Source organism: Galendromus occidentalis, unplaced genomic scaffold, assembly GCF_000255335.2.
Source record: "Galendromus occidentalis unplaced genomic scaffold, Mocc_1.1 scf7180000077446, whole genome shotgun sequence".
NCBI lineage: Eukaryota > Metazoa > Arthropoda > Arachnida > Mesostigmata > Phytoseiidae > Galendromus > Galendromus occidentalis.
Genome location: NW_003805434.1, coordinates 1,416,463 through 1,441,931, shown reverse-complemented (window position 1 = coordinate 1,441,931; position 25,469 = coordinate 1,416,463). Strand labels below are relative to the sequence as shown.

The 25,469-nt window shown below is 50.5% G+C and overlaps 3 protein-coding genes across 3 annotated transcripts; all 3 read left to right on the top strand.

Annotated features, from left to right (window-relative positions):
* Nucleotides 1–7,372: 7,372 nt before the first annotated feature.
* On the top strand, nt 7,373–12,075 carry LOC100902356 (nuclear pore complex protein Nup93). The gene is made up of 15 exons (XM_003743436.2): nt 7,373–7,507; nt 7,646–7,812; nt 7,916–8,040; nt 8,165–8,700; nt 9,001–9,199; nt 9,302–9,530; nt 9,619–9,726; nt 9,835–9,935; nt 10,044–10,213; nt 10,351–10,544; nt 10,686–10,756; nt 10,881–11,061; nt 11,238–11,343; nt 11,534–11,601; nt 11,746–12,075. Exons 1-15 carry the CDS (start codon nt 7,390–7,392, stop codon nt 11,809–11,811), a joined length of 2,439 nt encoding a protein of 812 aa, XP_003743484.2. The 5' UTR covers nt 7,373–7,389; the 3' UTR covers nt 11,812–12,075.
* An 853-nt stretch (nt 12,076–12,928) lies between these two features.
* On the top strand, nt 12,929–17,129 carry LOC100900452 (dopamine beta-hydroxylase). The gene is made up of 10 exons (XM_003743501.1): nt 12,929–12,999; nt 13,213–13,469; nt 14,718–14,809; nt 14,974–15,211; nt 15,308–15,574; nt 15,724–15,826; nt 16,005–16,171; nt 16,281–16,463; nt 16,578–16,765; nt 16,865–17,129. The coding sequence occupies exons 1-10, from the start codon at nt 12,948–12,950 to the stop codon at nt 17,127–17,129; spliced, it is 1,812 nt and encodes a 603-aa protein (XP_003743549.1). The 5' UTR covers nt 12,929–12,947.
* Nucleotides 17,130–19,080: 1,951 nt separating this feature from the next.
* On the top strand, nt 19,081–24,579 carry LOC100900308 (nuclear distribution protein nudE-like 1-A). The gene is made up of 5 exons (XM_029111501.1): nt 19,081–19,144; nt 22,461–22,576; nt 22,760–22,903; nt 23,061–23,206; nt 24,002–24,579. Exons 2-5 carry the CDS (start codon nt 22,472–22,474, stop codon nt 24,204–24,206), a joined length of 600 nt encoding a protein of 199 aa, XP_028967334.1. The 5' UTR covers nt 19,081–19,144; nt 22,461–22,471; the 3' UTR covers nt 24,207–24,579.
* The last annotated feature ends 890 nt before the right edge of the window (nt 24,580–25,469 follow it).

The following is a 25,469-nucleotide window of genomic DNA, read 5'->3' as shown; positions in this document are numbered from 1 at the left end:
AACGTAGAATTGGTTCCCTGGTTTGTCGGCGCTTCCTAGAGCCGCATTGATCATGCAAACATCATTCTACGATTCTTTGAGAATTCTTCCAATTCAATTTCTCTAGCGACGAGATTAGTCTCTCAGATTTTGGCATCCACGACGCAACGGTTTCGCTACTCTCCTCAAAGCTCTCCGGAAATCAGAATCGCGCTCGCGATGTCGTTGTCCGTCTTTGCTCGGGTAATAGTAAATTCCACGGGTGCGATTCGCATTCCCCAGCTGGCTCACAATGATTAGCATGGGATTCTCGGAGGACAGCAGACGCTTCGCGATGATAAGTCGATTGCTCGTATGATACGAAGCTCATCTCGGCTGGTCGGTAGTTGCAGAACACGGTAACGGCGAGCCTCGGTCTTCATCCCTCATTCAGGAATCTCATCTCCCCCTTTTCATACTCGAATTCGGATGGGTGCCAACAAGGAATGTTGAACGTCGGACCTCTGAAGGTTCCCCGAAGGAAAGCCATGACCACCGATTCACAGGCGGAATGGAATCGAGCCTGCCAAGCGGATCGTTTCGCACGGTTTAAATCAGCTCTTTAGCCCCGTGCAAGGCAGAGGATTCCGTCGACTCCCCCGGGAGCCTGCGTTCGAACAGAAGATCAAGGAACTCACTTGAACCGAAGCAGCAGACTCCGTACAAGCCATGGCCACGCAGAGAGAGTGCCAAGCGAGGCTGTGCGTAGAAAATGTATCGTCAGAGATCTGAACGTATCGACAGAATCTCGCATGCCTCATTCGTAGCTCCTTAATCTGTGATGCGTCGAGCACCCGTGTCTTCTCCTCACTCAATCGGCGCAGCTCATCATCGAAATGTTGAACTTTTGAGTCGAAGAGCTGGAGAAAAGGGATTCATCATTGCATGACATGTCTCGTATCTCATGCTCTCTTCTGAGCCGAAATCTCGGCGGGACTTCGATGCATTGTGACTTGTGACTTCAATTTTTGAGATCTCACTGACCATATTGACGAGAACGAAGAAAAAAATGCAGAATATCAGCGTTCCGGTCACGAAGATTCTGTTGATCAGGATATCCGAGACAGCAATGACGTACATCGGAGGGATGAGCACAGGGGGAAGCACCCTGAACGGAATGAACAAGTCCGTTTCGAGGTAGGAGATGAGGCGATCATCAACAAAAAAAGTTACGACATCCAGCGCGAAGCGATACCCCACGTAGAGCCATAAGAAGGCTAACGATACTTCGGCCAACCTGCACACCTTCGTATTCCTGTCGGCTAGAGGAAGAAATCGTGAACGTCCCAGCGAGCGGTAATTTGGAGAAGGTAACGCCAGACTCCTCGCATGCCCCGGCTCATATTTCGGCCAGATATCTCGAAACGGTACTCATGGTATCGGGCACTTACCTCGTGTGGGAGCTTCATCGATGACACGAATTACCGAGTGCATTCTTTCTAAATTCGTATTCAGCACTCTCAGCGCTGTCAAACTCGCAACAACTCTCACCACGTCCGACGCTGCCGCACCGACCAGGTGTCGAGCGAAGAAGAACCTCAAGACGCCAACAGACATGAACCGGACAAACATGAACTGGTTGATCGAGTTGCCGAATTTCTTCAGCGAATTCAGTCTCGTAGGAGCCCTGGAAGTTCACAGGAGAGATGTGGTTCCTCTTGGCGCCAAATCGGAAGATCTAGAGGTGCTAATCAGAACTGTATGCTTATCGGAGTTTTCAATGTATTTACTCATGAATGCCTTCGAAATGATGCCGGAAGGGGCCTGCGCCGACCAGATGAAGACTTCTGAAGAGCGGCCACAGTATATCCAATGCTTGCGACTCCTCCGTAATTTCCACTTGCTTCACAAAGAGCATTCTTTCCGCTAGCACCGAAGGTCCGAGACTCCGCGATTTCTTCTTTCCGATATCGGCAAGTCGCTGAGCGCACAGGGCTCCGGAGACGTTCCGGTATGGAAGTCGGAACGCATTCAAATTTGGAGAGCTGACCTCAAGGAAATAATGAACTTTCCACGATCCCCTGAATAAATCATCGAGGAATTGACGTGTTCTCTGGAGCAAGCTCGTCCGATCGATCCATGAAGCTAGGAGGGTTCCCCGAAAACCAGAGATCGGGGTTCAGGAGGAAGAGCCTTCTGACAGAGCGGAACAGATTATTCCTCCGAGCTAGCGGGCGAATGTCGCCCATCACAATGTCGGTGATCACTGTGCATTGACCACGAACTGTTTACTTCGCTTGAAGCGAGCGATTGATTCAGATTGGCGAGGACGCTGCTCTAGGCTGATCAGAATCGACTTTTGTAAGGCAGCCTAATAAACAGATGCAGAGACGGAGCCCAGGATGGGAAAACCCCTAGAGGTGATTCGTGGCAGCTTGATCCCGATTCCGGCGTCAGATATTCGGTCATTCCACTTTTCCAGGGTCCATGCTCCCTATGAAATCTCCTGGCTTTTTGCGGCGCTAGAACTCCGTTGATACGCGATGCCGCTGCACCGGCCGACTGAGGAAAGATTGGAAAACGGGAGATCTTTCGGGTCGACTTTCCTCATCTAGAGGTTCCTTGGATGTCTAACTTTTGAGGTCATCGATTTGATCATGAGACCAAAGACCCGCAGCGTCCAGGCGCGTAAGCGGGAAGTTCTCAAGAGGGGGACCGATCCAGACTCCAGACCGTACCGCGAAACGGCCGAAAACATCTACAGAACGATCACGGGCACGACGAGCTCGTCTTCGAAGTGCCGTAGAAAACCGCGATGTTGCTGAGATTCCCGTAGATCCTGACTCGAATGAGAGAGAGTCAATTCCTCCGATAACAATTCGACCACGGTTCTCCGCCCAAATCGAGCGCGCCCACGAAGGGCTCCTTACGAGCTCCGACGTACGCAAGTTGATAGAACACACAGGGGTGCGGGTTACGCAAGCGCCTGGAGACGTGCCAGCGACCGTTTCAAGAAGATGTTTCTTGAAAATGAGTTCGGACATGCGTGTGATGTATGTGATCGACTCTGGTTCATGGGGGATCTGAAATCGGTAAGTTACAGGATGGCGAATTCCCTGAGTGATACTTTCACCGATGAGGACACTAGCGTTTCCAAACTGTGTAACAATTGTTTCAAAGTTTGGCATACAAAATATGTACCGGTGTTTGAGACCCACAGAATGTGTGACTCGCAAAATGATCGAGGGTCGTGATTCCGTCCAACGGTTGATCGAAACGAACCAAGCCTTTCTCAGAACGATGCCTAGTTCCGTTCAATATTGGTCGAACAGGAAAAGAGATTTATTCGCGATGATACGTCAACTCGGGAAACCGACTGCATTCCTCACTTTGAGTGCGAATGAAACTCGATGGCCGCATTTACTCCGCATATGACACCGTCTTTCTGGTGAATTTCAATCTGACTCCGATCTCGATCTGGGCGATGTCCTTGTTAAGCTTAACAGCTACCAGCGAGCGTACCTCGTTGCCGAAGATCCCGTAACGTGTTGCATATATTTCCATAAGATTGTTCATGCAATCATGACCATATTAGCCACGAAACAATCGTACAATCCTTTCGGTCGCCATCGCGTTCTCGATTATTTTCTCCGGATTGAGTTCCAACATCGAGGGAGTCCCCATGCTCATATCATATTGTGGCTGGCAAATGACCCGGGAGAGGATGTGGGAGAGCTCATGCCAGGCACACTCCAATTGATCACCGATTTGTGCAGTGTGGACAAAGACGATCGCGTTGAATGGAGGATAAACGCAGGAATCGAACAGGAATTCGACGAACTAGAGATCGTGCGCTCGTGCATCTGAAATAATCTCGAAGCGGATCAATAATTTTTTTATCAATGCATTAGATGGATGAGTTGAGCTAGGTATTAGTGAAGTAGGAGGTGGAATATCGGTCGGAATTCCTCAACAGCTGGAAAGAAAGATCAGCATGAGAGAAGGAACAGGAAGTCCTCTTCCCTATTCATGGTTCGACCCGATCACTGTCCGAGATTCTTTCACTTCACAACGCACGTTTCCGAGCCCGTCTCACCCCTAGTCCGAGCTCCTAAGGCCTCGAAGTAAGCGTAGGCTCGAGTTTATAAACTCTCCATGCCGTAATTTGCACTTTCTCTTCCATTTGACTGAGCAGTAAGCGTATCTGTGGATGGAAGCGCGATCGTTTCAGTCGAGTTCCCCGATGCTTCCACGATTTATCAAGAATCGCTCCGATGAATCAATAATTCCCGTCACTAGCCTGATTGGATGCCGGAGCCCCTCCGTAAGTTCTAGACTGGAAAGAGTTGACCAGTACTCGACAGTCCTCGAGATCGGTGTCTGCATTCGCAAGCGAGTGCTGCGCTCCCCGTGAAAGCGACTAAGAGTGAAAACATCAGCGATATATTCCCGAGGCTTCCAAGTAGACGCAGAAGTTCGAAATTCCTCTTAATCATCTGCAATAGATGACGCCATCAGACAATGATGGAGGTCACACAATATTGCCTTTGCCCTGGACCGTCCGTTTCATAGACGACTGCGGCAGTGGTGGTATCCTGGACAGAAAGCGCAGCTCGTGTCTACTGTTCTCCTAGCTCAGAAACTGAGGAAGCTCATCACGTGATGCCGTACAAGGTCTATGTAGAAGATTCTCCGCTAATTGTAAGCTGCCTCGGCTTTCTGCCTCGACTCCGCACAATCGTAGCACTCGTCCACAAATTCCAAACTTCCGAAGGCGTTCTCTTCCCCATACCACCCGTTGGACTGCGCACATGGGGAGACCCTGGCCGAGCTCATTGGAACAATCCGGATCTGGGAAACACGAGCAAGCATCTCTCTTAGGGGTAGAGCGCGATGCTCGATCGACTGAGCCATCTCAAGGGCGAAATTCGTTGCATTTTCGAATATTTACTCTGATTCCTAAATCGGGAACGGCCGAAATCAATCCGGAATGACCTCGAAAAAAATCTGTATAATCTTCAAGAAGCGAGGAATGAGGAATCAGGCGCCAGACTCCACGCAGGCATGAGCCACGCAGAATCCGGGCCTCAAGAAGCATTGCAAACAGAAAATATCGTCGAATGCTTAAAGTTAGTTATCTCGGACCTCCATTGAACGTTGCGGCTAGGACAATTCGCCGTCCGGGCTGAACAGAGTCATCGGAGTCGCTCAACATATAGTCTTGGAGGCCCCGTACTGTATCCAGTCGTAGTTCTCGTTGATTCTGACGAATATAATTGAGGCGATTCATTTCAATCTTCAACCAACTGTCAACGACAAACTGCTGCGAGAGTCTTCCCGCGTAATGAAGAGGATTGAAGAGACCATCCCGAGTAAAGAGCAAATAGGAATAATACTCCTTCTGGCTGACCCTACAGCGCCGAGATGAAGTCGGTTCTCGTCGTTCCATTTGAGGGTGCCACCCCTCACCTCAAGAAGGAAAAAATAAGGGATACGGAAGCGGATCACAGAGTTCGTCTAAGTAACTTATAATTCGGAGATTGCCGGTACTTTCCTGAACGACCAACAACCTTTCCCCAGGAATGTCCTCTTCATCACCCACGTAAACCACGGCAACTTCGTTTGCAGTTGCCGCACTGTAGCGCCGTTGGTCATCATGCTCGCTCTGGTGGGAAACCATCCGCACTGGTCTCCCAGGACAACCATCCCGTTGGGCCCTCTCCGCTTCTTCATCAGCGACTTGAGCCATGAGCTTGAAGGCTTGTGCATAAGGATTGGCATCATTGAGTATTTTACGGAGTAGACCGAAGGTGTTCGGGCATCGTTCTCTCCCCTTGGAAATGGGCGGCCATGCATGCGGAGCATTGGCTGTCCATTCTGCCTAAGGAATGAACTTGAGTAGGATAATGATCGACGTCGCGTGCCCTCCCTCTTGTCTGTCGAATTCCTTGGGCACCTCGCAAGGCTCGGCCCCTCTGCAGCTCTGTGGCTTCAAACTCACACATAGGGTTCGTTTCCGGTGGATTCTGATCGACACTGGAACGAACCTCGCTTCGAGTTGCGCCGTGATCGCGGAAAATAGTCCGCAGAAGAAAAATCAGCGATTTTGTCGATATAGTTTTCGATATACAAAAATCGTCATATGTCTCCGTCCCGAGTAATCATTTTTCCGATCTGTCTAGCGCAAATGAAAGCTCTCCGACTCAGCTTTCCAACGCGCCTCCAACCGTTCCGGAGATACAGCTCTCTGAAGTTGGTCGCCGAAGCGATTTCCAGAAAGGGGCACATCTCCTGCGAGACCCTTTGTGCCTTTCGAACCACAATCGGAGCACAGCGTACCCACCTAAGTACCACAGGGTACCACAAGAGTGTCGGCAAAAAGAAGGGGTTTTCGACAATCAGTAGACGGGGAGGGGGAAATGAGAACATTCTGGGGACATTCTCTCGGAATCGGGCCAGAAAGACTCATCAGCGAGAACGAAAGCGATTGCGGCGGTTTGTCGCGCCACCGGAGCCGCCTGAATCGGAGCAAAGCGTACCATAGTACCACATAGTACCACATGATTTCCGAGGTCAAGTATGGGGGTTTTTGACAATCAGTGGGCGGGGGGGGCATCGGATAAGAAAAAAAACATCAACTTGCACACAGCGGAGGATCATTCTGCAACCGCCAGACTACATGTGCGCCGAAGTTGGCGAGGAGAAAGAGCCGAAAAACGGCTCACAAACGAAGCGCTTACGCTTTTATTCTACAGGGGGGATTCCTCATTAGCTAGATAGCAAGTTTATGAAATGTCTGGGAAAGGCGGACAGAAATCGAGGATGCATGTCTTCTGTTTCTCCCAACCTCATACGAGGGACCTACGTCATATGAGGATATGAGGGGTCACATGCGGCTGTCGAAACTGGTATGCTCGTCCGCCCGCCTCTCGATCACAGGGGCGCTGGGATCACAGTCAGCATTCGCGCCAACAGGAACGGATGCACCCGGCAGCGCCTGTTGAAAATATTCGAGAGTCCGCGTGTTGGAAAACTTCCTCCGGAGCTCATTCTCATTCAATACAGATAACGCCGCGGTGGGTGACCGGACTGGAATTTCTACGGCTTTCCGCCTATTGCGGTGTCGGAGTATCGTTGAAGCGTTCATCAATTTCGTAAACGGCGCGGCTTGCGCTCGCAATCCTGTTCGAGCCAATATTTGAGCCGGAACTTGGACGAAACCGTTCGAATCTGCTGAACACCTCCCGTTTCGAATCGATCAAGGCAGGAGTGCTCTCCGTGAGATTCCCTCGTCCTCGTCATCTTAGCCACGAATCCATGATTTTTCACAGGGTCCAGTGACAGACGAAAAGTCAGCCTAGAGGAAAGACCCTCCGTGCGGCCACTTTTGACACGGGAAAGAAATCTTCCTTCGAGGCGGCAGCCTTCAAAATGAACGCCTCGTCGATTCAAGATATTCTCCAGGGTGCTGAGGTTCTCGTGGCGAAAATTCATGCAGATCAGGATCTCCCACGAGTGGTTCGGAACATTCCCCAGCTGCTTGCCGAGGGTGAGTTTCAGTTTTTCCTCAACTCCGGCGCCCAGATGCTTGAGAGTCCGCGAGTTTGAATCCTGTCCTTGATCGTCGTCGATGACTCCTTTTTTTCACGCTGAGCTCTGAGGTTTCCCCTCGCATATGAATCCCCAGGTGAACAGCTGCGGAACCGTGTTTCGGAGGACGCCCCAAGCCGCGAACAAGCGGATGTCCACGCCTCCATCCTTCTCGGCTCTCGAGGAGTCGATCTACCCAAACTTTCTCAGCGAGTCGAAGGTCTGCCCTCCTCGATCGCTTTCGGTCCTCTGGAAACTATTCAGGTGAGTGGAGCTACGATTGACCGCGGAGAGAAACCCATCGAGCGTCTCAGCAGTCATTTCAAGACGTTTCCGACGATTGAATGAGGGGCGATCGTTTTTGCAGCCAACCGATATTGAGGGTTTCCTGAAGAACGAACGACAGACCAGCCTACTCGCCGTCATTGCGGATACCGCGAAAACGACTCAAGAGGAAGTCGACACCTTCGTAATTCAAGCCCAGAAAGAAAGGTTATTGTTTACTCATCAAGAATTCGATGCGTATCCGATACCCGAGGAGAATGAGCGAGATTAATCAACAGACAACATCGAAATATTTTCGCGGAAAACTCATCCGATGCTCCGCGTTTTTCAGATGGGAGAGCGAGAAACGGAAAATCGTCGCCTGTCTCGAGCACTGTGCCGATACCACTGCTGAGCAGCGACAGCAGAGCTTCATTGACACATTGAATTTCACATTGAACAATTCCACCAGCTACAGACCCCGGGACGCTTCTCTCCTATCTGTGTCCGGAGCCCCAGTCAGAGCCCGACTCTCCCCCGAAGAACTCCAGTACTCAAAAGCTCTCACAGATCACAACACCGCCCTGATTTCGGGAAGCCTAGATTCATTGGCGATCGTGAAGAACATGTCGCATGTGGCCGAGCAGCTGGAGTTGCGGGACGTCGCTTCGCTCTGGCAGTTGCTGCAATCTATGCAGAAACGATATAATTCCGATGACGACGACAGACTCGCGCTTGTCGTGGGTGCGAGACGGTTCCTCGAAACGAAACACTTGACCGACCTCCGCGCCACCGTTCATGGCAACTTGAACAAAGCTTTCCTTGGAGGCGCTCCTGGTGTTGCTCATCTGATTCGCGCTTACCTCAACGTAAAACCCGTCCCGCCAAGTGAGTTTCGCCGACGTCACCTCGGCGCAGAGCCTTTAGAGAAGGGTCCTGTCAATGGACCTCTCGCAGTGGTGTTTGAACCTCTACTTTGATGGAATACCGCTATGTCCGATATATACGAGATATCAAGTATCAACAAACGTTGATCACCACGTGACGACTCGCGAGAAGCCCGAGGGCTTGTCTTGCGCGAAGTTTTCATCATTATTCATGCGGTATCCATCATGGCATATCCATCACCACATTGTTTTTTCGTCTTCGAATCGACGGGACGCTAACCATCGTCTTCGTCCGATGCAGCTCATCCGGGAGAGCCCATGGTCGATGGACATCCCGCGTGGGCCATGATCTACCACGCGCTCCGGTGTGGCGATTTCGCATGCGCTCGAGAAATCGCAATGAAGTCGTCGATGTTCGATTTGGCTGGAAAGTTCGAGGAGTGCCAACGAGACTCTCATCACCGGTTGAGTGATGACAGCGTCAAAGCGCTTCGTCTCAAGTAAGAGCGACCATCTTTCGATGTTTATGTCTCCTACGCTCTGAGATGGGCCAATTTACGTCGAAAGAGATATGTTCGAAACCTCGTGTGAATCTTTCGCAGATTTGCCCGCGATCTTAGCGGGGGAGCGTCGAATCCTTATCAACGTGTAGTGTTCGGCGTTCTTGCTGGGTGTGAGGTTCCAATGGACCGTAGTGCTGTAGCATCGGAAATCGAAGATTATCTCTGGATAAAACTCTGTCAAGTTATCTCGTCGACCGCAATGCCGCGCGACAGCAACACGATCACGCTGCGGGAGCTTCAGAGCCTCCTCTCCGAGGAATACGGTGAAGTACGTCACTGATTCAGCCGTTCAAACGATGTCGCATATTCCAAAGGTTTTTTTTTCGAGTGTTCACGAGGGACTCTTACTTTCACAGGCGTATTTCGATGCTTACCAAAGGCCAATCCAGTATGCGTATGTCCTGCTTCTGTCAGCCCAGTTCGAACTCGCCATCGAATTTTTATACCGGTTCGACCCGCACAAGGTGCGTTGCCCCGGTGATCGGCCCCATCCCTTTGGATTGCTCGCGAGAGAAAATCGGAGGGCGTTAGCCGTCTCTTGCCTTCGGCCTAATAATTATCAATGATTGCAGTGTCATGCCGTCCATATTGCCGTTGCCTTGAGCCAGCTCGGATTGATAAAGCACGCCAAGAATGGACAAGATCCTCTCCTTGTGAAAGACGATTCGGGATCGTGAGTTTCTTTTCCTCGATTGCCATACCGCTGATTCACGTGGAGGATGAGTGCTCCGCAATTTTTTGTAAAGGGGTAGCTTTCGAACGTGAGGTCTCCCTTCCACAGATATCTCAATTTCCCTCGCCTCATCACTTCTTACACTCTTCGTTTCGAGCACGATGAGCCGGAACTCGCTCTCGAATACTATTTCACCTTGAAGGACAAATACGAATCCGTCTGGATTCAGTGCGTCAAAGAACTCGTCTTAGACACCAAAGAGTTCACTAAACTGCTCGGTAAGCTTGGGACACCCTAGATTCCTAGATGGAGGATTCCGTGCACTCACACACAGCATTGATTTTGTTGTATGTTCCGTACTGTGGTAATAATCGGCGGTGATCATCCAACGAATGCAATGTTGCTCTTCTCATAGGCAAGCGGAATGCCGACGGTGGCATCCAGAGAGGCGCGTTGGACAAATTCGTCCAGGATCGGAGGGAAATCGTGACGATTGTTGCGGAAGCGGCTGAGGCCCGAGGTCTCAACGAAGAGGCTGTCGGACTGTACGATCTCGGTGGACAGAAAGATAGATGTGTGGAACTTCTCACGAAACTCCTGGCGTTGCAGGTGAGCATCGATGAAACTCTCCAGATTATTCCTTCTCACGGGAGGGTCTCATTCCCAATCTAACTGATGTACGTGTGCAGTTTGCGGAGCACGCGAATGAGTACCGTATACTCATGCGAAACTCTTCCTATGATTCCGCAGGTGACACAGGCTGGCCCGGAAGGCAGTAAACGTAGCCAACTGCAGAAAATGGCGACCCAGCTCGCCACATTGTGAGTAATCTCCCCTGGGCGATCCCCGATCTCCCCCGCTCGGGTTTCACTGAGAATGAGCGGTACCCGGCACCTCCAAACCGTCCATACCTCGCTAAATGGGGAACATTTCTCTTCTTTGCAGTCAATCAACCCCCTGTTTGCTCTTATTGATCGATCTCATGACTTTCTACGATTTCTACTATTTGGAGAAGAATGAAGAGGCTCTGGACCTCCTCCGTAGACTTCGGATAGTCCCGCTCTCTACGGACGAGGTCGACACCATGGTGGATACGTTCTGCGGTTTCAGTGAGCAAGTCCGTCGGGTGAGTAATCCTGAGGATAACTGCCTCGAAGAGTGGATGGATCGATCGAATGATATCCGGCGGTATGAACGTCTGTGGTCGATTTCATCACGATGACAATGAGCACCCGAGAGGGCGCTTCGGCATTTTCTTCATCATCATACTAATATTTCGATCGGCTGATGCATTTGTTTAAGGTTATTCCCGACGTCCTCGTCACTGTCATGAACATACTCACCGAACAGTACAAGACCATCAGACGTCCTAAGACGACAGCTCTGAGTCTGATTCCACTTTTAGGAGGTAAGGCTTTTCTCTCCTATCTCCAATTCGACCGCAGTTGTATTCTGGATTCCGGGTCCTGAAAGTTCGTCTCTGAGACTCTTTGGGCGGAGCACATCAGATGATTCCATTATGTCCGGGGGATTCCGGAGGGTTGGCAGAAAGAACTCCGATTCCTGAAAGTTCGCCAATAACCGGGAATCACTTACAGGGGGCTCGGAGAAGAAACTTGAACTCATAAAATCTCAAGCGAATGCCATCATCAAATACGCCGGAATGGTAAGTGGTTCGAGTCGCGGTCTCGTTCCGGGTCCCGCTACAGAGCCCGAAAGCGAAGAAATCTCCTGGGAGGCGATATCAATCGTGCTGAAGCGAATCGAATCAATTGGAGTCGATTATCAAACGACATCATTCTTTTCGCAGGTCCCTTACCGGCTACCAGCGGCCGTCAACGCCAAATTGGTGCGGGCGGAAGCGAGCATGGCGTGAAGCTCCCAGGATGATGGAGACTGTTTGTATGGATTCGAAGAGTCGATAGCGTCCTCTGGTCTTAGAAGAATGAATCAATAAATGTCAGTTGTCTCCGACCCGCTACGGAACCTCGTCAGCGTGTTAGTTTTAGAGTACCGAGGAACCTGTACCATAAAACTGAGACCCCTCCCATTGAGTTAGAGATCCTTTCCGGCGAAAAGGCTCATAGCCGCTGTTGATCTGTCGATCTGAGCGTTGAGACATGAATAAATGAAAATTTATGTGATTGTAAAGCCCAGGTCCCTCCGACATGTACAATAGTCGTCCTGGAATGAGGCTCTCCCCGCTTCAATTAATACATTGCTCTGATTATACAGCACCTGTTTTTTTCGTCTTTCGTGGTTCGAGAATATGCTGCCCCTCCAACGCTCATGCGAGCGTGGCCTGGAGCTTCCGTGATGTCGGAAGGAAACTGCTCGGCAACGAAAGTTCGCCGAAGCTCCGCAAGCCGCTAAAATGCCGGTAGCTCGTTCGCAGAAGCGACAGGCGTTCGCAGCCTCAGGAGGATTTCTCATTAGCCCGGTTCATTACGGCAGCCATTGTTGTCCTACGGGCAGGGAAAAAGCCCGACGCTGTGATCGGTTAATAATGCCCGAGGATCACCGGCAACAGCGGGGATTACCGGCTTCACTGCTGCGACAAGCGAATTCTGACTTCCTGCGTCGCAACTCACAGGAACGAGTAGATGAGCACGAGCTCATCCGGTGCCTAAGCTCCTTATACAAGACCTATTCCCCTCGTCAACCCCTCGACGGACGTCGGAAGGAGTCATTCTCCTCAATGATATCTGATATCTTCCCGAGGGCGGCATGTATCGCATATGAAGCCGTGTTTCTGAATATGATCGAAGCCGACAAAGGAGTTTTATTTTCGATTCAGCATGGATCCATGTTAACACCAGTGTGAACGCGAGGAGAAAACGCCTGAACGATCTGTCTACGCATAGAATGCGCGTAGGGGCGCCATTCATTAGAACGCACAGGGTTCCGACTCCACAACGAAGTCTTCCTTTCGAAGAGGAAGAGGCGTGGAAAGGGAAAACTCTTCGTGGAACTTCGGCTGTCCCGATGTACGGCGTTGAAGCTCAGTCATTTATGCTGTGTTTGAGAAGTCTTCTCGTGCTCGGCCTCTGGGCCACGGCCTGGGGTAAGTCTGTCCTGGTGCGCTCGACTAAAGCCTCTGATCAATGTTTCGCGGCGTAGATTCCGTTGCCGCCTGTAGTCGCTGAATTCCCTGGAAATCGCTCGACGATTCTTCCGTCGATTGGGGACTGTTTCTTTCGGAACTCGGCTGAGACACTGTAGACACGACATATTGTGGAGATCGGAATCCCATTCATTCTATCGCGAATCCTCGCAGGGCTGCCGCGAAAGCCTCCGGGACCCAGCGACGACGATGGACAGACGTCCCCCGTATCATCCCTGCAGCTGGATTCCGTCGGAAACTTCAATCTGTTCTGGCAGGTGGACCATTCAGCTAAAATGGTCACTTTCGAACTGAAACTCCAACTGCATCCGAGTAGCTGGTTCGCTTTCGGCTTCTCCGACAGAGGCAACTTGTCGGGTGCCGATTTCTGCATTCTCTGGGTAGACAGGAAAGGCGATCATCATTTTGAGGTAAGAAAAGCTCGAAATTGGTTTCCTCGGGAAAATTCCCCGAATCAAGCGTAACGAGTGAAGGAGCGAGAGCTCAAAGCAATCCACAGGGGAAATGTTTTTTTCGATGAGGGAATGCGGAAGTCTCAGCGTGATCGAACGGATTTTATTCCACCACGACGACCTCTTCCTCGGGCAGCTTCGATGTACATATGTGCACCTTTTATCGAGAACGCGCGCGGAAAAAGATGCGAATAAGTCGAGGAAGCATTCGGAGGTCCTGGATAAACCTCCCTGACGATTTTGAGTGTGGGATGCCGAGCAGCCGACAGTCGAGAGACTTTCGTCAATAATTATGCAAATTCTTCCTTCTCACATCTTCCGCCTCGCGTAGAAGGCGTTGAAGCTGTCAACAATTGTCAACGACTCCCAGAGTCGTGCTCCTCTACTTGGGAAAGCAGACTCTTCGCTGTGAGTCTCGAGAATTTCCGACGGAGGAAGGACTTTCTTTTATGGTTAACCCAGATGAGTTCTTCGATGTTCTTTGCGGAAACGGAAACAGGGCTCATCATTGAGAACCTCCGATGTCCGAGCGGAATCTCCAGGACCTCGCCCGGGGCTTTACGGACGGAACCTAGGCGAAGAGCTGTGACTCTCAGAGACACGACGCGAGGCCCTGTCACGAATTACCCTTTGCGCCCAAGCATGGAAGAAGGAATCTCGCTGAACTCCCGCAGATCACCGGCGTTCATCAGGAGGGTTCATACGACATTCCCGCTGCGAGATAACGGGGGGAAAGGATGGCGGACGGCGAGAAACTCCTTCTTCGTGAGCGCCATTCAGAGAGCAGATATTAAATTCCTCGCGCTGCTTCCATTTCCCCTGCACAACGGTTCAGGCTTCCTGATCGATGTCATCACTTTATGAGAGCTGCAATGGAACGTGCGGGGGATGCTCGACAATCAAGGGAGCTCACTGACTCGATGAGGCTTGGGATGACCGATTACCGTTCACGTCAGAGCTCCGCGGTCCAAACGTCTGTCAGGCGGCATTAGATTAAGGAATTATCCTCATGGGTTCGAGCAGGTCGCTCGTGAGCGGGCGCGGCCGATGGGCGCGGAGACAGCCGCCAGTATACCACAGACAAACTACCAAACACTATTGGAACCATTCACTGTGTTTTCAGAGCAAAATACCTCAGCGGAATCGGGGAGGAGAAAATGTCGAGGAAAATCTTCGGAAACCTCAGTTGACATTCCCTTGTTTCAGGATGGTCATACAAACTCGGAAGGATTCCTTTACGTCGAGGAACAACAACATTGTCGTCTCGACTCGCTGAAACGCAAAGGTTCTTCTCTGAGGTCGGTCTTGAGATCTTGGTTGCGTGATGATCCCGCGAATATATACATACTTACGTGATAATTCCGGTGATAGGTGGTTCTGTAATTGTAATTGTTTTGTAATTCTCGGCTGGAGAGCCCCACAAAGAAATTCCATCGAAGGAGTACGGGTCATGATTTTTCAGATTCCTGTTCTCGAGAAGTTTTGACACGTGTGATGACAAGGATTATAAGATCGAGCAAGGAACGGTCCATGTGGTCTTCGCGTCTGGACCTGGACCGCTGAAAAGAGCGGACGGACTCAGAATCACCAGGGCGGTCCACAAAGGTTTCCAACGAACGACCATACTCAAACCGACGGTTGGCGACGAGGAAGAGCCGTTGCCAGAGGACGTGAAGACCTACGCATTCCTCAACGATCAAGTGGGTTTGATTCCATTCTTCAGCGGATTCCATCGCAAGGGCAGTCCCTCCTAGCCCTACAAGCCTGGGCGATTAGCCCGAGATCTTCCGTTCCAGGTCGCTGTACCGAAACGCGAAACCACGTACTGGTGTAAAATGTTCCGGTTCCCGCCGGAATTCCGTCGGAAGCAGCATATCGTTCAGTATGAGGCTGTGATCTCACCCGACAGCGAAGGCGTCGTTCACCATATGGAACTCTTTCACTGTGAAGTGGACGTGCGGGAGGTACTCCCCGATTGGAACGACGACTGCTACAGTCCGCAGAGGCCCCAGATCTTGGGGAAATGCAAACACGTCGTGGCCGCGTGGGCCATGGGTGCGCCGGTGAGCCCAAAAAAGCGAAGCCCAGCGAAGCGGAGCTCGCTGTCGAGATCATAAGATTAGCCTTTGTGTCGAACATGGTCGAGAGAGCGCCAACGGTCTCTGGATCAGTGTGTCGTCTTAAATAATGCGGAAGCTTTTCCCTATTGCAGCCGTTGCGATATCCAAAAGTTGCCGGCCTCCCGACTGGGGGGAGGAATTATTCCTCATTCGTTATGTTGGAGGTTCATTTCAACAACCCGGAGCTCAGATCTGGTAAGAGGCTGACTTCAAAGTTAGCCCGGCCTCGTCGATCAGGAATCAATCTTCGACGAGGAGCTGGGAGGCTGCTAGGGGATACTTGCGCTCTTTTGACTGCTCGCGCCAGACGCGGAATCATTCACCGGGTTTCGATTGGCAATTGGTCGCTGATCGCATTTCTCCTGCGTCGCAGATATCATCGACAGCTCCGGAGTGCAGATCCATTATACGGATCGTCTGCGACAGCACGATATCGGGATCCTCGAAGTAGGCCTGGAGTACACGGACAAAATGGCCGTGCCGCCGGGACAACCCAAGTTCGATTTGAAGGGTTACTGCATCTCCGAATGCACTCGAGCGGTGAGATTAGGAGTGATGTTTCGACTCCTCCTCCGAACATGGGAACCCTCAGCCCACCTATTGTCTCAAGAAATGGAGGACATCGTCGACTAGGAGCTTTTTATTGCAGGGTCTTCCACCAAACGGCATCAACATCGTAGCTGCCCAGCTCCACACCCATCTAGCCGGAGTCGCTGTATGGGTCGAACACTCAAGAGGAGGAGCGTCTCTCGGCGAAATCGCGAGAGACAATCACTTTTCCACTCACTTCCAAGAAATCCGCAGGTTGCCGCGAGAAGTCAACGTTCTACCGGTAATTTTTTCCTTTATCGAGCTTCGGAGCGGCCGATCTACAAAGGCTCCGAACGAAACCCCGAGGTCTTCGATTCCGACTCTCGTTGGAACTATCCATGTTTTCCACTCTCAGGGAGATGCAGTCACGATCACTTGCCGGTACAACACAGTTGATAGAAAGGACATCACTCTCGGTGGGTTCGGAATACACGAGGAGATGTGTGTCACCTACATGCATTACTATCCCCTCTCGAAGCTGGAGGTTTGCAAAAGTTCCATCGATTCCTTCAGCCTACGCTCGTTTTTCGACTACATGAACACGTAAGTGTCTTTCTATATCTCCCTCCGGGGGATTCTTCCATCCCCCCTCCGCGGGCTTTCACGCATTCGCTGGCTTCCTGACTCCGAGAATATTCACAGAGCTCATCATGAGAAAACATCGCGGCGGTACGGCATCAGCGACAACTACAAGTCCATCGAATGGAGTCCGTACAACACCGAGTTGCTGAAAGAATTCTACGCTCAGATGCCGCTCTCGATGCAGTGTAATCGGTCAGACGGGGATCGGTTCCCAGGCAATTGGGAGGGTATGCCTACAACGAACATCTTGTACCCCCTCAGAGAGGAAGACACTTCACCAAGCTGCTCTGACCGAGAGCAAGAACTGGAGCTTGATAGAAAATGAGACTGAATGCAGCCCGACATCGAGCTGGAGAAAACTTGAGCTCGCGCCAGCGATTGCTCATTTTTCGCGAGTCGGAGGTTTCGGCTGCTCCGATCTGGAGAGGCTCCAAACGGGGCGGGTAAGGATTGAGATGAAGATTATGAAGGCATTTGCGTGCATTATCCAAAGAGAAGGACTGGAGATTAGTGCTGCCGAAAGCTGATAGAGCATGACAAAACTATACTATACCAGTAGTGAGAGGGCAGCAAGCACTTGAGAGGTTATCGGAGAGACAATTACCAATCGTAGCTGCAGGAAATATGCTCGAGATCAATTACTACCATATAAGTGAGAGAAAATATGTCCGCGTCGAATATTTCAATATCATGATTATCATTGGTACGTTAGTGATAGGATGGCAACGGTGAAGGCCAAAGCTTGTTCATGCTAAGCAAGAACTCACGAGCGAAACATCTCTCAATAATGTCTCTCTAATACCATGTGTCAACACATACCCCGCGACCACGCGGAATAGTCCACTCGTCGCTCCATTACTCAACAATATCGAACCATACACAGCGGCGGAATCGACGAGAATCTAGAGAGATAGCCACACTATATGTCGAAGCCTTCTCGACGTGAAATTATGGCAATGCCCTATGCGCGCATCCCATCCTCTTTTTCGATAGAATTTGAAGCCAAGACCCGTGAGGAATCATTACAACTCGTTCTAGTGTAGTCGTCGGAGCTCTTACTGGAGATCCAGTGAAGCTCCGATAGTTTAGCGCAGCATCGTCAATAAAACGCCATTCAAGCAATTGGAGCTCTATATCTCAAGGAGGCCCACGGGCCGAATCTAGCCTGGTCGATTCTCTCGTGTCCTGCCAATCCAGCCTGGTGTTCCAGCTTCTATTATCGCAGGCATGTCCCGTCGTTTCGGTTTGAGGTCCTCTGAGCGATTCTTTGGTGCGCCGGCTCTCCTTTGTCCTTTCCAGCACCTATCTGGAATCTACGATGATATGATCGGGGCGTAGTTTGGATCACGAGAGGGATGCACGTCCGGACGCTCAATTTCGTGATTTGAATATTGGCGACGTCAAACATCAAGCCGTCAGGTCGGGGCCCGAACAGGACCAATAAGGGGAGCTCATTTCGGGGACTCGTTATCCGACCGAATGACGGGAAGGTCTATTGTTTGCGTCCCCTCATCGTCCTGAGATGTCAATGATGACAATCTGATCCTGAGATGTCGAGCGTTTCCAGAAACGAGTCTCATACCCGTCAACAGACTTGAGAATTCCGATGATATTGTCGAGTTTCCGAAGATCTAGATCCGCGATTCCTGGACTCCGAGATCGCGAATTCCAGTCGACCGAAAGAGTCCGGGACTGAAGGCATTTGAGCCGCGAGCCGCGAAAATTTTTGTACTCCATGATTGATGTGTTCCGAATGATCGTTCGACCGCACGTGGAGCAATAGAATGAACGTCGGAAGTATGGCTTCGGTATTTGGAAGAAGCGGAGGACAAACCCGAATCGGGGGACGATATCTCCCGATATGTGCGTACCTGCGGTCCTCCTCGAGTCGACACTGTCTGCCCGATTTCTCAGAGAATTGGAGCGCAATGGGAAAAAGTATGACGGAAACCGTCCGTCAGGCCATTCCCTCTAAGATGAGTCCTATTATCCCGCGTCTTCCCTGCAAACGCTCGCAGAGGATTAGTGAATGTCCGAGAGTCTCCGTCTTTTCGAGCAAAGATCATCGCCATCAGCACCGTAAACATTCGTCAGCTGCAGCTCATCGTCGTCATCCTCTCTCCAAAACCGTAACAGCAGCAGTTACCGCGGCGGCGGCGGCAGGAGCCTTACCATCACCAAGCTCACAGACACCGGAGCAGAACGGTTCGTCCGTCAGTCAGACAGTCTGTGGAAGAAGAGAAGCAGGTGATTGTGTTTCTCTACCGAGCAGTCAACTATTCAGTGAAGGCTGCTCGCACGGAATTTCAGCTCCGATTGAGCCTAAGAGCTGAAGGCTCGGTGAGTTAGAAATCGTGGAAGTCGGAGGACGGGATACAATGGGAGGCCGCGGGGAAAATTCCACTCGATCCCGAAAAATTTTGAAAATCGATCGAGTTCTGATGGAGATCGACGAGTCATCTGCTTGAGAGTAGACCACGGAGTTCGGGAGTTGTTTTATTCGTGCGGGACATCGCCTAGAGAACCACTCGTGTTTTGACAACGCTCTTGTTCGATCAAATGGTTGTCGCATGCACGGGCAATGAGGATCACGTGGAATCACCGAGGAGATGACAAGTGGAATCCATTTTCAAGGGCGACTTTCGAAATGGAAGAGGGCCGGACGGCGGAATGAGATGCAGAGAGATCGAGGAACTTCTCCGGGAGGGCGACGGGAGTTCAAGGAAATTGAAGACTTCAGCAATATTTTCCCTCGAGGCTGAGGCATGAGTTGCGGTCTTACAATTGTCGATCGAATGCCCTACTGTCCAGTGTCTAGCGAATTATCGGAATGTTAACCTCTCTGTTCTTCTCTGTGAGAATGACAGCTTCGAACAGCTGACTGTCCGAGAGGTCGGCAAGAATCGCTCTCATTTCGGTCTGAATGGAATTCCAAGGGATAAATGTTCTGCCGGACAGCTGTGAACCCAGCGCGTGAACTTCACGATCGCGACTTCTGGACACATTAATTTTCTCGGCATTGCGTCTAGAAACCTTTGGAGCCGTTCGCCCATGGTGATGGTCGCAGGAGTCGAATTGGTCCATTGCTTTCGAATGATGCAGATAGGACGATCCTTCTTTTTTTTATCTCTTAGCAGCTCCCCCCCCTCCCCGGGGAAAGAAACAAGTCAATAGTGGAGAAGAATTGGTTGAGTGGAAGGTTTTCGAGTAAGAGGTTTTACCTCACCCGATTAGGAATTTACCGAATCCGCTACTTTCAATCCATGCCGGGTGATTCTCTTTTACGCTCGAGTCTCGGCCTCGGAAGGGAGTCTGATCCTAGGACCGGGCATTTAGGGTGATCTTTTCGTATTTTTTTGTCACGAGTCACGACGAATCGTGTCGAAGGCTTCGGAGCGAGCGGCTCTGGAGCTGATAGCAGGAATCGTTCATCTTGCCGACTCAGGCTCCGTTCTGAGAACGCTAGAATTGCGGGACATAGCAATTGTTCCACCCATGCATCCCTCTAGTATTTGTCCGTTGGATGAACTGGCGAAGTGTGTAGCTGACTGGTTGGCTAGTAGGTTGCTCCGTTCTCATAACGGGTGATATCTGGGCTGGTCAGTGATGCGTATCGTTGCGTGCTCGGCTTTTAGACTTGGTCGAACTTCTCGTCATGGAACATTTCGAAGCCGCAACATCTCAACAAAGCACAAATGTCAAGCATTATAATTGATGAATTACTCCGATCGATGGCCGGCAAAGCGATGATTTCGGCTCAACCTCAGTGACACGCCGGCTCTTGCATCGAGACCGAGCGCTTTCCGAAAATATAATGAAAGTTGAAAGCTTCTCTCTTCCAAGACAAAAGTAAGGCATTATTCTCATTATTCTCTGACGAGAAAAATGTGCTAGTTTCTCCGGTTTGGCGCCCGCTTACTGTCGGGAGTCAAATCGCTCGGCGCCTCACGATGATTGAACTTTTCTGTGAGTTGCGCTCGGGATCCCATATGATGCAGGAACAGATTCGAATCCTCGTCTCGAAAAATCGTATTCTTTTCTTCCTCCGCTCAGTCTGCGCTCCCCGGAAGCTTCCGTATATCGCGAATCATTTTCCGTGTGATTCTGATTTTTCATGTTGTCTCCATATTGCGGAGGAGCTCATCGCATCGAGAGCAGGCCACGGAGCGGGAGAAAGATTCATTTTGGCTGGCGGATCGGGTCAGACGCTGGAGCGGGATTTCGTGAGATTGCTCGGTCTGCTATCGGAGCCGATCTCAGTGTCGTGACCGGAAGCGTATCGCTGTGTCACCCCGGACAATTGTTTGCGGCTCATTCTAACCGTCCGAGGTTTTGACCCGGTGGATCGCGGATCGTTTGAGCGCTACAAATACCGCCTTCGGCCTTACCTCCATAATCAGCAGAGCGACCCTCCTATCGACTCTGTGCCACTTCTCGGCTACATTCTTCTCGGAGAAAAGTCGCGGCTGACTTCCTACCGAGCTGTCCCGCTAATTGGAGGAAAATCGATGCACGTTCCCTCTTATTTCCGAATAACCCGACTCGCCGATCTTCCTCGCTTTTGTCCCGCGAAGCGAATTTGATTCATAGCTGTGAATGTTTGTTCATCGGTCACAGGATCTGATATCGGAGACTTGGCGGCGCACTTGTGGGCTTTCTTGCGATTCCAATCCACAAGCATGTGATGCCGATAAACTGCGTAGCAATCTCGTCGAAGATTGAAATACACGTTTTTGTACTGAATAAGGGACGCTTCAGTAAATGATTCAGCCGCCTAGAAGCTCACTGTATACTTCGGGTAAAGTGCTCAATCTGATCCCTCCGATCAGAAACGCAACGGCAGTGTAGGCAGGCAGTGAGAGCCTCGATCGTATTATTCGTTGGGTGCGGAGAACCTAATGACGACTTTTGACACAGTGATTTCTCCGTTCGTACGCTGCAAGATACTTCATCTCCGCTGGAAGATCATCTTAACCTACAAGTTGCTCCGGAGTATTCAAAAAGACGCAACGAAAGCCCACGGATGCGACTCATACCGAGATCCATTGCTTCGTCGCGCATCCGCTCCGACGGATGAGCTGATGGCAGACTGCCGGATGATTCTGACTTTCCCCAAGCCTTTTACGGAGTTTTCATGCTGGCTGCAATCCAACACATGATCCGCGGCCTTCTGTAGATGCTTACGACAGTGCTTACCATCATTTTTATGTCGAACCCGGAGCGCTACAAAGATCTGTTTCAGATCATGAACTTGAACGCTGACCAAATCAATCTGATGCTCGTGCTGGGCGTTGAAATCCTCTATGGCTCCGATTGAATTTCGTAATAAAACGATTCAGCGAACGACCCCTCGGCGGACCTACTTTTTTTCGTTAGTCCGACTCCTTGTTCAATATGAAAGAAAGTCATAGAAGTCTAGAGCAATGTTCCACGCATCCGAAGATCTCTTCGACGGACTGTTTTATTCGAGAACATCGATTTCCCCGTCGACTCCGTACGCTCCAGATCTCTCCGATCTGCCCTCTTTATTCTGGGCAGGAAGAATTTTCGAGAAAAATCAGATCGGCGGTCACTGAGCCGGAGCTGAGTGCATCTTCTAGTCGCTCCTCTGAGGACTCCCATGAATTCATAAAAACCGATCTGTGGTGACTTTCAGAGCAGGTCAAGATGGCGGATCGGAAATTTTCCAGCATCCAGGAGGAGATGGAATACTATAAAAGTCGGTATCTAGAAACGCAGCAAGAGTTCGACGAGTTCCAGCATGATTCTCGGGTAAGTATTACGTCGAATGCATCGCACGCGACGCTCCTCAGGTTGCCCGATCGAATGTGGCCTCTTGGATCGAGGCATCTTCCCTGAATCGAACATGTGTTTCCCCGACAGAGCAGGTGTTAGCTATTAGATTTTCTGTTTGCTCTTGATCGTGAGCCCGTCGCGAATCATTCCCCGTTACAGGAGCTCGAGCAAGAGATGGAAACTCAATTGACACAACTCGAGAAGGAAAATGTAGAACTTAAGAGAAATCTCCAGAAAGCTCAGACGGAACGGGATGTCTACGCGGAGAAGCTGGCCTTCGGAACGAATGAGCTCAAAGATCAGGTGCGATTTTTTCATGACTCCATAGACCCACGATCACGGACTCATTGTTCGAATGCATTCGCAAAGTCGTAGGGAATTCTTCCATCGGGAAGTTCATTTCTCCGAAAATTTTCACCATTGACCTTCCTCTGACCATGCTGCTTTGCGTCGTTTTCAGCTGGAGACTTTAGAGAAAGAACTTTTAGAAGAACGGGATCTGAATGAGAGGCTGAGTCACCAAATTCGGGAGCTCGAGCAGAATAACGACGACCTCGAGAGAGCGAAAAGGGCGCTGGCCGCCTCGCTCGAAGAGTTTGAGAAAAAGTAAGAACAGATCTGATATACAGATACGATTGCATTAGCAAATGCCTCAAGAAATATGAGGAGCTCCCGGTACGCCAAGGAGTAGCTAAGGATTGGACATTTGGCGTTCGGATTGAATTTTCCGTCGCCGAGCATTCGGAACTGCGTTTGATTTGAATTCGGAAGGACTCCCCGTGCTTGTGGTGGCGTCGCACTGAGCGACGCATTTGTTTTCGAGAATTTCTCGAAACGTATAGAGTTGATGCGTAGGAAGCTCGACTCTTTTTTCCAAGTGGAGAATTACGTCTATCCACAAGTCGCTTCCGAACCGAGGCAGCTTAGTGAGTCGCTTCGCAGTTCACTCGGTCGGACGGTCAACGGATCACTGAATCAGTCAGTTGTGTTAAACATTCGAATATGGACATTGTTCTTGACATAAGGTTGGCAGACAAGCAGGTAGACAGGCGTGCCGGAACTTCTTTGTGTCCGAGGCCTCCCGATCCGTGGAAAACAAGCGATTCGCTCGCATTGGGCGTCCGTATGCGTCATTTTCCGAGAGCAAACAAGAGCGAGCATTCCCGCAGTCGACATTGAGTTGAAATACCTGCATCAGTATCCGACGACATATGCTCCCATCCATCGCTTTTCCCGATTTCTTCCCGGAGCCGGCTTGAGGAGGACATTAATGTTGTTGACGAAATACTACCTAACGATCTAATCGGAGAGAGGTTCCAATATCGATTCTTAAAGACGCATACACGTTCTCGCTCCCGTCAGATGTAATCATAATAATGAAGTTTGGCTCGACATTTACAGTGTGAATCAAGCTTTGGAACGTAACGCGTTCCTAGAAAATGAGTTGGACGAGAAGGAGGAGCTTTCGTGCATGGTGCAACGACTCAAAGAAGAAACGAGTGACCTTAAAAGAGAGTTGGCTGTCAGAACCCGTCAGGAGAGACCATCTTCGATAACCAACGCTGTCAACGGAAGCCTATCAACAGGACTGCAGCGGAAAAAGTGAGTGCAGGACGTCCCACCACTATCTTTCGTGATATCCACAAGAGGAGTCCCCTGCTCTGAGAAGCGTTTCCCCTCGAATCTCCTGGGCTAGAAGCATAGAGAACAAAAATTGCCACTAGAGTAGAATCAGCACTGAATTTCGTCCTAAAAAGAATTGTCGTAGTTTCTCGATCGGCGAGAATGCGAGAATCCTGTTTTGCGGCAGGGATGGAAGAGAAGAAGAGTTTCCAGTCAGCACCGCACGAGACCGATCCGCATGGTCGCGGATTTACTCGATGATTTTCTCGGTTATCGTTCCAAAGATTTTTTTACTTTTGTTTTTTTCCCGGTCATTGGCTGGCATTGATTTTTTAATTATGTTCATTTAGCAGCAAGACATCATTGACGTGCTGCAACGTGAGTCGGAACATTTGATCTAGTTCTTTCTGAGGTGAGGGTGGTTCACCAATTGCACTCCGGAACCATTTCGCAGCTCCTCATCTCACAAGTCGGTGTGTCCTGTTAACAATCCTGGAGCTCGTGTATTGCCCCACCTCATTTCCTGAGTTCGCCATCTTCGATCATTCATCTCGTGGAGGTTCGCCGATACACCTTCGTCTGTCAGACCGGTGTGGCACGGACGGTCGTTTGTCCTATAGTCCCCTTCAGCCTGTTGTGTCCTCGTAATACGGTTCCGTCAGCCTGTTTCTCATCCGGGGTTTATCTACGGCAGACTATCAATTAAACTGCGATGAGCAAACCTGCATGAATACGATCCTCGCTTCCTTGATACTTACGGCGTTTCGAATGGCCTCCAGCACAAACTATTCTTAGTGTGATGTGTCATGGGACTTCACTTTGGTTCAATGTCTGTGTGTTTCGTGACCTCTCTACAGATCACTTCTGGATTCCTCCCATCGTGGTTCTGCGGAGGATGTACTCGGAACTCCACGAAAGGATCCCAATCAGTACAGAGAGTCCAATCAGCAACCCAGTTCCCTTCCCCAACTATCGGGAGTCGCAGGGCCTCACCAAATCCGAAAGCAAATCAACCCGCACAGCAGAAGCAACGCTCTCAATATCGTCAACGACCTCCTCAAGAGGGTCGGGGTAGGTTTGCCGCCATGCGGTCGGGATCCGGGGCGTCCTCCTGGAATTCCCCCAGTCAGCCAGATAGGATAAATCATGACCCGGAAGTATATTTCCTCTCGCGAGGCTCATTTCTCCTGGAATTATTGTTTATACGCTTCTTCCCCAGGAATTGGAAACTAAGATGGCTACGGCA

Coding starts and splice junctions, on each gene's coding strand:
- LOC100902356 (XM_003743436.2), top strand. CDS start 7,390: ATGAACGCCTCGTCGATTCAAGATATTCTCCAGGGTGCTGAGGTTCTC. Junction 8,041..8,164: donor ATTCAAGCCCAGAAAGAAAG/GTTATTGTTTAC, acceptor CGCGTTTTTCAG/ATGGGAGAGCGAGAAACGGA. Junction 11,344..11,533: donor TCTGATTCCACTTTTAGGAG/GTAAGGCTTTTC, acceptor AATCACTTACAG/GGGGCTCGGAGAAGAAACTT.
- LOC100900452 (XM_003743501.1), top strand. CDS start 12,948: ATGCTGTGTTTGAGAAGTCTTCTCGTGCTCGGCCTCTGGGCCACGGCC. Junction 15,827..16,004: donor CAACCCGGAGCTCAGATCTG/GTAAGAGGCTGA, acceptor CCTGCGTCGCAG/ATATCATCGACAGCTCCGGA. Junction 16,464..16,577: donor GAGAAGTCAACGTTCTACCG/GTAATTTTTTCC, acceptor TTCCACTCTCAG/GGAGATGCAGTCACGATCAC.
- LOC100900308 (XM_029111501.1), top strand. CDS start 22,472: ATGGCGGATCGGAAATTTTCCAGCATCCAGGAGGAGATGGAATACTAT. Junction 22,577..22,759: donor AGTTCCAGCATGATTCTCGG/GTAAGTATTACG, acceptor TCCCCGTTACAG/GAGCTCGAGCAAGAGATGGA. Junction 23,207..24,001: donor CTCGAAGAGTTTGAGAAAAA/GTAAGAACAGAT, acceptor CGACATTTACAG/TGTGAATCAAGCTTTGGAAC.